General features: G+C 40.6%; 2 protein-coding genes and 1 long non-coding RNA gene across 4 annotated transcripts in view; 2 read left to right on the forward strand and 1 right to left on the reverse strand.

The window, feature by feature from the left end:
- LOC105431336 (uncharacterized) overlaps window positions 1-12,478 on the forward strand; it is a 37,452-nt gene that overhangs the window by 9,221 nt on the left and 15,753 nt on the right. The gene's annotated exons all lie outside the window — the stretch shown is intronic.
- LOC148935446 (uncharacterized) lies at window positions 3,379-4,789 on the reverse strand. The gene is made up of 2 exons (XR_016140433.1): window positions 4,699-4,789; window positions 3,379-4,460 (listed from the first exon to the last, which is right to left on the reverse strand). It is a non-coding gene; the product is annotated as an uncharacterized LOC148935446 (long non-coding RNA).
- On the forward strand, window positions 5,242-12,315 carry LOC105431337 (calmodulin-lysine N-methyltransferase). Its single transcript, XM_011645456.3, has 2 exons — window positions 5,242-6,359; window positions 9,683-12,315. Exons 1-2 carry the CDS (start codon window positions 5,706-5,708, stop codon window positions 10,040-10,042), a joined length of 1,014 nt encoding a protein of 337 aa, XP_011643758.2. The 5' UTR covers window positions 5,242-5,705; the 3' UTR covers window positions 10,043-12,315.

Consider the following 12,478-nt stretch of genomic DNA (forward strand, 5'->3'; position numbering starts at 1 on the left):
TCCATCGGATCCTCGTCGACGTCTTTCACGTCGTCACGTAGCTTTCCCGACGCCTAGACGCATTGCGTCGATGCTCTTGCCAGAGAAACGCCGCAATACCACGTCTTATGTTGCGACAGGCTCTTCGTCTTGCTCTTCTCTTTCTGCCTTCTTCGGGTTTTTTTTTTTTCTTTTTTTCTTTTTTTTTTTCTTTTTTTTTTTTTTTTTTATGATTTCCTGCTGCAATCCCCCGAGTTTACTTTCATTTGATGTAACAATATCTCTACTTTTGCTTCGGAAGATACATTATTTAGTTATTCGGAAGATACATTATCTATACACAGGATATCATATTTATTGCGGATTCTTAAACCGATCGCAGATTGATTTTTTTTTTTGAAAGTAACTCTGTAGAACATCTATGGAGTCATTTAATTTTATTTTTTTTTTGTGTAAAAATATCTTTGGAGTGATATTAATTTTAAAATTAATTAAAAGATATTTTACAGAATTATTATGTACGGAAATTCATTAAGAATTTTATGAGTTTTTAATTCCTTTTATCTTGAGAACGAAAGAATGTATTTTCTAATCTTAAAGTTAATTAATGACACAGACGCATCTAGAGATAAATTATTTATTGATAAATTAATAAATAAGCTCAACATGAGGTGATCTATCTTATTTTATCTCGCGATATTAATATTGATGTCAATATTAATATTCATAATATTGGTTTTTTTTTTTTTTTTTTTAACGTTTATGCGCAGAAATCTCATCGTAAGATAAATTCCATATGATGCTATAAACCGTCGATATTTGACGCGTAGCAATTCCTGGCGTTCACGCTTCGATTGTGTAGGCTCCGTTAAATCGAATAGCGTCTTTATGCGCCTGTCTGCGCCCGTGTCTTCTCCGAGCATATTTGCGTAGGTACAAATAATAGTATCGCCGCTGCGCATCTTACGTCAGCCGCACATGGCGCGAGATGTGCACGCTCTAGAGATGAGATATTTCGAGTACGCGTAATCGGGAACGGCACGAAGCGGAGATTTAATCGCGCGCCAACATACACAGGTTTGTCCCGAGTGTGTTTAGAGTTAATTAATAATGAGCAAAGCCCGCTTTCAACTTAAGATTCTGTTTGTAGAAACCGTTCCCTCTTTCCGGAGATAAATCAGGCCTCTAATGTTGTTATCATTTCACCCTCGGTTAATCGACTACAACTTTTCGAATATTTAAGAATCAGTTTTTCGTAAAACGATAGGATATAACAAAAAGATATTTTTAAAAGTATTTTTAACGTATTTTCCAAAGTGATAGAAATCAAACCGTATATTTTTTAAAGGTGAGGAGGGAAAGGTCTATACTCTTAATACTCGTAGCGCCTAGAGGCCATCGGCTTCACACGCGAAGGAAAACCGCGAGTGCCACTGCCACCGTGGATCCTATTTATGTCAAACAATATAAAGTAGAAACGTATGTGCCCCGCAGCCTCACTGCGGTTACATAAGCACCTACGTGGGGGGAAACGTGCAGAAACGCGGGCGCATCGCCGCCGTTGCCATGAGGAGATCAGCGGCATCTCACCTTGCGCTTTAATGAAATTGAATTTGCACCCGAGAATACACCGGATTATACCTTTCAAATTGAAGATAGAAAATCTCCTGAAAACTGTGCATCTTTTGCACGAGAAATCGATGAGCATTTAACTAGAGGGAAAATCACTCGTTTTTCTTTTTTTTTTTTTTTTTTTCCAATCATTTCGTGATGCAAAATAACTCGATTACTATATTATGTTGCATATAAAGTCTAACTTCGGCAATCTGGAGACTTTTGTAAAAATGTAGAATAAGCGTCCAATCGATTGTGATTACTCTTTTGTGTAAATATATTAATTATTTTTGTGCTGTTATTAATATTACGAAATGACGAACAATTTTTAGTTCACGTCCATTTCTACTGATGTAAATTAATTTTAATCTTAATTTAATTTATTTATATCTTTATTTTTTTCTGATTCTTGTAAATTAAAAAAGAAAGAAGTAAGTTAAACCGAGATTAAAATTAATCTCTATTAGTAGAAATACACATCAGTGTTTTATCGAACATTCTGTCGTGATAAAACACTCTGGACTAAGACTTTTTCTCTGCTGATAACTCTATCCAAATCCATTTTTCCGTTTTGATAAACTGGTTCCTCGTATAAATAAGCTGCGCGATGTCGTCTGTTTTTCACAGGCGAATCCACTCGCGACATCGCGAAACGGTGTCATTGACCGTCGAAAATTCGATTTCGCTATAATTACGACGGGCCCGATACGACGCGCCGCGACAGGAAACGTCGAAACGATATCTCCTCGCGACATACAGATATATCTTTCCGGAGAATTTCACAAATAATTAAAAAGCTGACTCTCTCGAGGGCGGCGGGGATGAGAGCTTAATGGATGTGGATCAACCAGGGCGAGCAGTGACGTTTTGACGGGTGCCACGACAGGATAAATCGCTAATGGAGTCCAGAAACCCGAGCCATCTGCGATAATACAGCGGAAATGTGAAAGACCCTCTCGTAAGCGTGGAAATATGCCTCTTTCGGATATCGGTTTTCCGACAGAGAGAAACGCCTTTTGCCTTTCCTTTCCGAAAGTGAAGAAACGGGATCATTATCGTCAATTATTTTCAGTATTCATAAAATGGCTTCCCGCATAATCGCGCCGTATAAAGATAGGGAATAACGTTTAAACGTAGCGCGAGCGCACACGTAACTTTAGCGTTCAGCGAGCAACGGTAAAACCGATTTTCGAGGCTTATCCCATCCCGGCGATATATTCTCGGGGAAATTGAATTCCGCCCGTATTAGCGAGGCCCATGTAAGACGGAAATTGTAACTGTTGATTGCGCATAACTTATTTTACACACGGAGCTGCAGGATTTTTCTTTGTCCCCCTTTTATAGTAATCTCTCATGGCGCGTATTTTCCATTTTTATCGTAGGAACAATTGAAATTTATAGGTGCGACTTTCACATCCAGCTAATATCTCTAAATTAGATACGTTCGTATGGCTTACTTAAATTAATATTTTTAGAGGAAAAAGAAAAAAAAAATAATTAACACTGTTCGAAGAAAACGTAACGTTTTTTACGCGCACATGTTCGCAGCTATGTTCATTTGTTCCGGCTGTCATAATCTTGGCTTTCCTCCAAATCTTGTCAGTGAGCGAAGAATTATTGAATTTTCTGTAAGTTTTCCTCTCAAGTTTTGTTGAACAACGGAGAACATTTAAATACTTGCGATCGTAAACATACACAGGTAATGAAATTGATAATTTTATTATTTACACCTATGCTATTTTCTGTATCACGTGGAAAGGTTAAGTTAGATCAAGATCCCATAAATGAAATACATACATTCCTTTATTGTTTATATTTTATTATATTATTGACATTTGCATAAACTGGAATGCTCATAGTTAAGCTTCCGTGTATCATATCGAATCATATCGGTGTGGAGAGTATTAATACACAATGTTTCCAATGTCGCTTTTAACTCATTGACAGGGGAATTGTTTAAAATAGAAATACCGGGCAGCATACGCATTGCGCTTATTTAATAAATTATTCGCGTATAAATTATCGATGGTGAAGATTGATATCCAAACAAAATTGTATAATAACGAAAATGAATTGCCATACATGATATTAAATACGATTGATAAACGATTGCTTTGCTTTCTCTGTACGAAGGTAAACAAAAATTTCATTATATTATTCATTATTTGAGTAATTAATGCCGAGTGTCAAATACCAAAATAAAATCATGTCACAGATCCAGATACCATTATCTCCGATCGATAATTGCGATTATGCGAATTATGCGAGATCGCGTAAGGAAACGAGAGGCGATTAACGAATGCGCTTTTCGTCACTCGTCCGGAAACTTAGGTCAAGATTTAAACATTAGTTTCATGACAGTTTAATGTCTGCGCCTTGGCACGACGCGCGAAGCGACTGGCTACTAGATCTTTAGTAGCGATGTTGAAACCAGGCTTGTGACACGCTCGGATAAGCCGGCCGTATATTATAACGGCATTTAATATCGCCCGTTTCCCCCCTCCCTTTTCCTTTACCTTCATTATAATAATATATTCGATATACCTAAAGGGAGCGCGGCGCGTCTCGCGCTTGAGCCGTCGTCATGGCAAGATCAAGGGCAGAAAATTAAAGCGGGATAGAAAATTAAGACGACACGACGAATAACCCGACTTGTAGAAAGCTTGTAAAACATGGCACGAAATTATATAGGGTGCCTAAAAAAATTTCAACGCGGCTCCATCATCTATGTTTGTTATCAATAGATAGGAAGCCCACGCAACATTAAAACCTCGTAACTGGAACACCTGTCGAACATTCACGTTCTCGATATTCCATCGTCGACGAGCATCCAAGTAGCTTTGCGTAGATTGACGGGACGAGGAGCGCTGAAATAAAAATAGGAAATAAAACTTGCGATACGGGCGGTGAGAAATAATTACAACATCCAGCACGTGCCAACCAATTGCTGCGAACGTCTCATTGATTATTACGGTATTAAATATATAAATGTTATTGGTACTTTATCGGTTCGACACGGAATGATAAATGATAATCCCTTCAACGAATCGTTAATGTCTCCTGTGTTTCGTCGTGTTTGACACACATTCTTGAATTGCGATTTACCTATTGTTACGATCGCACTTCTCTCACCGATGAAATCGAATGCGAGCGAATGTTGTTTCGCGAAATGATAATTCTCCGCATATAGCGTTACTTCCGCGATAGCCCGCTCGTTCGTTATGACAAATCGCCGAGAGTTTGCCAGCATAATTCATCACACTTCCCCTCGAGAAGCCTCGACGAGTTCCGGCGCATGCCGTTCGATCGCGGGGCAATCCTAACGGACCGCGAGCCCGATTCGACCATTGAGACCGTTCCGATCTCGAAAAGCTCGGGCTAATTCGGAGCCGCACGCGGAGCCGCTCGAGATTCCGAGGGACGGGGCGCGTCAGAACATCTTTACGAAAGCGCGACAGACACGCACGAGGGACGCGACGTCTTGGGGAACACCCGCGGAGACGGTGCGGAAGGTGGACGGAGGAGGACCAAGCGCGAGGAAGAGGGAACGACGAAGAGAGGAGGCGCGCAGGCGCCGATCCAACGCGTGGAGAACGCTCGTCGTCCGCGTGGCGCGAGTTAGAACTTGACTTGGTGCTTTTAGTCTTGTCCCGTCCCTTCGTTCATCCTCGTCCTTACCGGGCGAGAGCAGCCCCTACGCGGTATTCAGGTCAGGAAAGAAGTATGCGCCCGGTATCCGGACCGGTTGCGGGAAGAAGGACGTGGCGCCGAGGAGGATTCCGTCTGAACCGGCGTGCCGTTCGCCAGCGATGAAGAGGACCACGCGTCGCCCCCACGTGCCTTTCACGGGTTCGTAGCAGCGCGACTCCACGGCGAAGTGAAAGTTCATTGACGGAGTCTCTAACAGAGTCTTCAACGAAACTCTTTCGCTCGAGGATCGTCTTTCCGGTAAACATCGACAACACGTGATCGCAGTCGATAATTGGTACTCAAATGAGGAGAAAGAATAACAAGACGTAACAGTCTGCCCTCCGAGGTACAAAAATAACATCCTGTAAATTGAGAAGGAAACTTGGAAACCACCGCTTATCGAGTACCGATCTGATCGCGACATGTCGCAGAAGATTTTATCTTGTCGACCGACACCCTCGGTCAAGATGAACGACCCTCGCAATTCGAAGAGGAGTACTCGCGCGTTGCGTCGATGGCGAATCCTGGCCAGGGCGCTGACAGGCTCGCCGGAGCCGATCGGCAGCGAGTCCGATGAGGAGGTATCGGTCAGACGGTTCACCAGCTTCGGCCTGCTGAAGTGCGCGCTGCTGAAGAACATGCTGACGGACGGCGAGTCCAGCTGGTGCGAGTACTCGGCCCAGCTGGACGGTCGGCCGTACGACGTGCAGATACGCCGGATAAGCAAGTGCTTCACGGCGAGCGAGCTGATTGGCTTCAACAACACCGGCAACGTGTGCGTCTGGCCGTCCGAGGAGTGTCTGGCCTACTACCTGCTGAGGAATCGCGGCCTCTGCCGGAACCGGAACGTCCTTGAACTCGGCGGCGGTATGAGCTGCCTGGCCGGCGTGCTCGTCGCCAAGTACTGTAATCCCAGCACCGTCACCCTCACGGACGGCAACGTGACCAGCGTCGACAACGTGCGCTGCATCGTCGCCAGGAACGACATGGCGCATCTGGTGGAGTGCGGGGTCGTGCAGTGGGCCCAGGCTGCCAGAACCCTTCGACAGACGGCGATGAACGGTAACCGCGTTAAGGTGAATGCCCAAACTCGATCTTGAAAGAGCGGTCGACGGTCCGATATTATTCTTGAAGCTGTAACGACTAAAATAGCGCGTTGGGATCGCGGTATCGGCAAACAGGCGGGAATTAATGGAAACAGCATTAAGAGAACTCTTTGAATGAAGTCGAACAGGCGTACGGTAGATCAGAAATCGTTTTTTGAATTTACCTTAATGCTCTTTGCAACTTATAAGGCCTTCTACAAAGCCTTCTCTTTAATTCAACTTACATTGCTGATTACAACCGGCACGTTACATTATGACGTCTTTGAAGTTGTATATCACAAATACATTATCTCGCCATTTCATTTTTTCAAATATGTTTCCATCGCATTTTAATAGGCTGTATTTCCATCTGATTTCTATGAACAGAGAACTGCGAGCGCATAATAGGATATATGTAAAAAAAAAGCATATTTTCAACATGAATGATATTAAAACGTGACGAGGATGCTTTAACAACGGCACGCGGCTACAAAGAGGCCGGAAATTAAATATTGAAAATGTTAATGAGAAAAGCATTTTTTAACTTCCTCATCACGTCGCGGATCTACGTCAGCGCTAACGTTTACATAAAAATTTTGTTGAATAAAAAATCCTAGTTTGTATTTGATTAAAGATGTCTAGAAAAATTAGTGGAAAAATCGTAAATTCGTACGATAACGAAAAATATTGCGTTGGAATTGCCATCTTGTATCGTGCGAGAAACGCCGAGCGTTCGCATTCGTACGAGTTCCAGGGATCCGTTGGGAATTGAAGGGTTAACTTTGTACTTCGGTACTAATCGCGGCAGAAAATTCAGCCTGGTCGCCGACCCCGCGGAATAATGCGTCTCGTAAACTCCGACCACGACGTGATCCGCATCTGTAACGAGGACGACGGCGACGAGCTCGCTAACCGTAATCGACGACGGATCATCGGATATCGACACGCCCGGTTTCGCGGTTGCACGTTCCGGCAGCGATGCGCTGCCTCGTCGCCACGATCAATGAGTCATCGCGGTCATCGCGAGCCGATGAATGGAAAAATTGAGGCCTTGCCGGGGAAGCGTAATGCAGTTGGAAATCGCGATCCTAGAATAGAGACGGGGGGGGATCGATGAGGAATGACGATCCGCGATCGCGCGCGACGAAGAGCGATTCGCATTTCCGCGGTGGCAGAATTGGCACTTCTGAGGAAATTGCCCCGACGTTGGAAACGTTTAAAAGTTAGAGGGTCCGAAAAATGACAAGACCAATTAATTTTTTTTTTTTTTAACTTACGACATCTATAAAATTTACTATGAAATATTATAGGGAGACGTTCTTCTATGGAAACACGTGCTATGTTATAGAGTCACGTAACGAAGAGACGCGTTATCGTAACATATTTCGAGATGTCATGATATCATAATGCGGTGTTACTGGTTATCCATGAGGGGCATTCTAGAAAATGTGTGACTATGTGCACAAAGATATGCCTGAGTTGCTTTTTGTGCAGAAATTTAACTTAAAGTTTATTTGATAAAATAACGTTGAGAATTAATTTCAAAGCTTTTATAGAGTAAAGTTAAATGAAAAAGAATAACTAGGACATTGAAAACTCAGATATCTCAGAAAATATATATTTGATTCATTAAATAGAAATGTAATTTAAAAATTAAAATTTTTAATGATAAATTAATGTCAAAAATAAATTTTAATGAACTAAAAATTTTTCACCGAATAAAAATGTAATAACCATAATTTATTTTTTAATTATTGCATATCGCTATTACGCATTTTAATCCTGCTAATTTTGAAATATTTTTATATTACGCGTAACATTAATAAGAGAGTTAAAAATCCAAATTCTTAGAAAATATGTCAGGGTATTTTTCTTGATATGTATCGCAAAGGATAGCCACTTGGGAGGGTATAGAATCCCCGCGTGATCTTTGTGATGCTTGGTTCAGATATATAGACAGACCATTCGGACATTTCCGGCTAAACCTCAGCTCCATTTCCTGTAGCCTCTTTGCTTTTCCGGTAGCTCACAACGTTCCGCGCAATTGACATCTTTTTCGTGGGAAATTTCCGCTTGACCGGGACCGAGATTTGCACCGGCGAACCAAAATCGAAGATCGATCGATGGACCGAAATTAGTTGCAAAAACAGCCATTCAGCTTTGTTCATTTATTTACTGGAAAACTACCGTTGAATTTATCTGAGAAGTTTGACGTTGAAAGATCGAACGACTTTTCAACATATCTGATATTTACGACCGACTTTCCATAAGCTTTTTCTTTTTAATTTTATTTTGAAGATCGTTGATTTGTAATATAACCGTCTTCGTCTTTGTGGAAGATAAATGGTAAAATAAAGTATATCGGAGTGAGTTATTTTATTGATCAGATCGAAATTATAAAATACATCGCGGATATGTTTGACCAAAGCGTACACGATCCAGCGATTTATGTTTCCATCTTCTTCGAGTCGTTTCTTACATAAAAGAAAAACATTCCCTATAGTAGATTACTTTTATCGCAATACAATAATTAATCCTTCGTAATATTTCATTGTTGCTGATTTATAGATTACAAGAAATAGTCTTAAATAATTTTTTTTTTTCAATTTTTTTAAACGACTTTATATAGAATTAAAAATCACAAAACCTCTTGGAAAAATTAAGAGATTTGTTTCATCCATTAAAGCTGTTATCCATCACAAGAAGAAACGTTTACAAGTTCTTGATCTACTTTATATTTTCACAAAGTTTCGAATTCTCTTGATTTTACAACTTGTTGGACTCTTCTTGTAAGCACTTCACGCGAATGCATAAAGTAAATCTATTATTTTTCAAAAACAATAAACTGATAAGAGAGCAAATGAGAATCAAGCATGGTACTCAATTGTGCTAAAATTAATTTTTATGTAAATAAATTGTCAAATCTAAAATATATCATTATTAGTGTTATTAATGTACATAATATGATATAAAAATTACAGAATTTAATTTCTTTTGCGTTTTATGTATATCAATGATACTAATAATGTTATATTTTAGATTTGACAATTTATTTAAATGACAATTTATATAAAAATTAATTTTAACACAATTAAATATGCTTGACTCTCGCTTGTTCTCTTATTAGTTTATTATTTTTGACATTTTAAAGAATCCATTATTAATTTATTTATTATTATTTTTCAAATTTTAATTTCAATCGTAAAGATTTTACACGTAGTCCTCTGTGCTGAGATTCGTGAATCGTCTCGATCGACGCTTTTTAGCAATCAGATTGAAATCCGGCCTTTCGATTGTGTGATTTTTCGATGTAGACTCGGATGGCCGACGACGACGAAGACGCTCGACTACCATCGGGCCTCTACGATGTAATTCTGAGCGCCGATTGCCTCTTCTTCGACGACGCGCGTCTAGATCTGGTGGAGACGATCTACGGCTGGTTAGCCGACAACGGGATCGCCCTGGTGATGGCACCTAGACGCGGCATGACATTCCAAAAATTTGCCGAGGCATCGATCAAACGTGGTTTCATAGCGCGCCAGACCGAACGTTACGACGACGTGGTGTGGTCGAGGCATCTGGAGCTGCTGGAGAACAATCCGGAGTACTGTCCGGATCTGCATTATCCGGTGCTGCTGGAGCTCAGCAAGCAGAAGAAGACGCCGCCCGGATGATCGGGCTCGATCGACGAGGACGACCAACCGGACGAGACCCTCAGCGAGGAATGAAAATACATTTGCGAGATACACGTGCTCTTTTTTTGATATGTACACTCTCTGTTCGCGCGTATAGTAAAATTGTATACGAGAGCAATGAAAATATTACTTCCGAGTAAGGATGCGCGTTTAGCTTTAACCGATGTAAAGATGCATAAAGCTGCCTTTATGTCGCCCAGCAATGTCAAGGTTGATTTTTTTTATTGGTGCGTCTGATGAGACGCGTTTAGCGGTCACATCCACTCGCGGATCGATCTTCCGCTTGTACGCATCGTTCCACATCGTCGCTGCTATCGGAAAAGTTCCACAAGGAAGGTATTATACATGCGACGTGCGAGAATCACTCGATGGGCTCCCTTAAACACGCTTGACCTTACCCCATCCCCGTCAATTAACCCATGAGTGTTTGCGGTAGATACCCGATATGGACGAACGCGTTTTCAAAAGTACAAATGTTAATCACATCCGTTGCTTTCAACGTCTAATATTTATCTGAACTTAATTACATATGATTAACTTGGCAAATGCGTTTCGTAGCGCGAGTGTTTGCAACAAATAATGGACGTGAAATGGTGCAGCGAGCCATAATCCTTCGCTTTAAATTAGTCTAAAATATCAGAGCCGCAGATATTATTCTCACTCGCAGCAGGTGAGACTTCTGGCAGCATTTTGCACGCAACATATATCGGGAAACAGGAAGCGAGTAGAAACGACAAGTAGAAAATTTCAGATTACAGCATTCTATGACGAGGAAGGCTTGGAACTTAAAAGTTATCTTACAAATATTTATATCGCGATATATATCGAATGAAGATTATATTTCAAAAGAGGAGATTTTATGTCCATTTCTATTAATATAGATTAAATTTAATCTCGGTATTTAACTTGTTTCTTATCTTTTTTTTTTAGATCTGAGAATTAGAAAAGAATAAGTTAAACCGAGATTAAAATTAATAGACATTATAGATAGAAATGGACATTAATTGACCAGATTTTTCGAAGATTAATGTCTTCGATCTGGTAATTCGTTGACATTAATCCTCGAAGAAATGTGTTTATAAATTAGAAATTATTCTAAAGTAGATCGTGTATAGTGTTCATACCTTGTGCAACATTTTTTATCCGTTAAAACATGACTCTTTATAGAGAGGACTTCTCTTAGGCGTACCTGATTTTATATTGAACCGGATAAAAATATCGGAGAGGCGATCGAGTTTTCGGGCTCGCGCATTAAGGTGTCATTTATAATACAGCAACACGATACTGGCGATTTTATCATCAATTAAAACGTCGATACTAAATAGATAGCTCGAGCGATTTCTCGAGTTTCTCGCAGCCAGCAGGACCAATTGTACCGAATAACGTTTAGATATAGCCAAACCATAACTGGCGGACTGTAAAGTCCTTTCCGGTGAATTCTATTCATCGCAAAATTGCGCTAAAAGACATCTCCGTGTTCTTGAATGAAGGAAGAGAATATCAATGTTACCGTCTAATGTTATCTGGATCCAAAAATAAGGTGAAGCCAGGCAAGAGCAGACTACCGCTTTCGATTCCAGTGCTGAATCGAAATGTTAACAAAGTATCAATTATTATGCTTGTTACTATAAATACAGAGGTATAGATTGTTACACTCGACATAATTTAGGACAGGATAAATTTAAGGAGACAATTCTTAGATAAGATCGACTTTGCCTTGTTCATGTACATTGTATATGTCGTAGTAATTTATTTATTTATTTATTTAGATGTACATTTATATCTTGCGAAAGGAATTCTCGGCGAGTATTTATTATCTCCGATCGCGTTCTAAACCCATTACCTCAAAGGACCAATATTTATAGGCATAGTTAAGTCTAGTCAGAATTACCAAACGTACTTCCATTATTACGTATCTTCTTACATAAGCCTAGTGTCCATAAAATCTCTATACTCGGTGTAATCTCGGAATTGTAATAAATTCAACGGATTTAATTATTGCGGATAGTCATTGCGCGGCGAGAACGGATGGCAGTTTTATTAGAAAAGTCGCTCGATCCTTTTCTAACATCCGATTGTCTCCGTGCTATAGCCCGAGATTAAAATCAGCGGACATGTTTCCTTCGAGATTGCTAATCCACGTGGTCAGACGGAGAGTTTATGGACCTTTTATAGCCCTAGGGAATCATTTTGTGTACACGTGCATTATGCGCGAGAGAATCTCCATAGTAATAAACTATTTTCACTTAAAAGCGCTGCGTTTTTCTCGCTGTCTCCTCCTGTTGTCACCCCTCGGATAATCGTCATGTTGCATCGCTCACGTCGCGTGTCGACGGAAACGCCGTTGACAAATCCACGACGACGCGATCGCGCGCCGGCACGTCAGAATAAATAATATTGTTTAGCATTCGTCAA

This window comes from Pogonomyrmex barbatus, unplaced genomic scaffold (assembly GCF_055798465.1).
Source record: "Pogonomyrmex barbatus isolate J1 unplaced genomic scaffold, ASM5579846v1 scaffold5, whole genome shotgun sequence".
Taxonomy (NCBI): Eukaryota; Metazoa; Arthropoda; class Insecta; order Hymenoptera; family Formicidae; genus Pogonomyrmex; species Pogonomyrmex barbatus.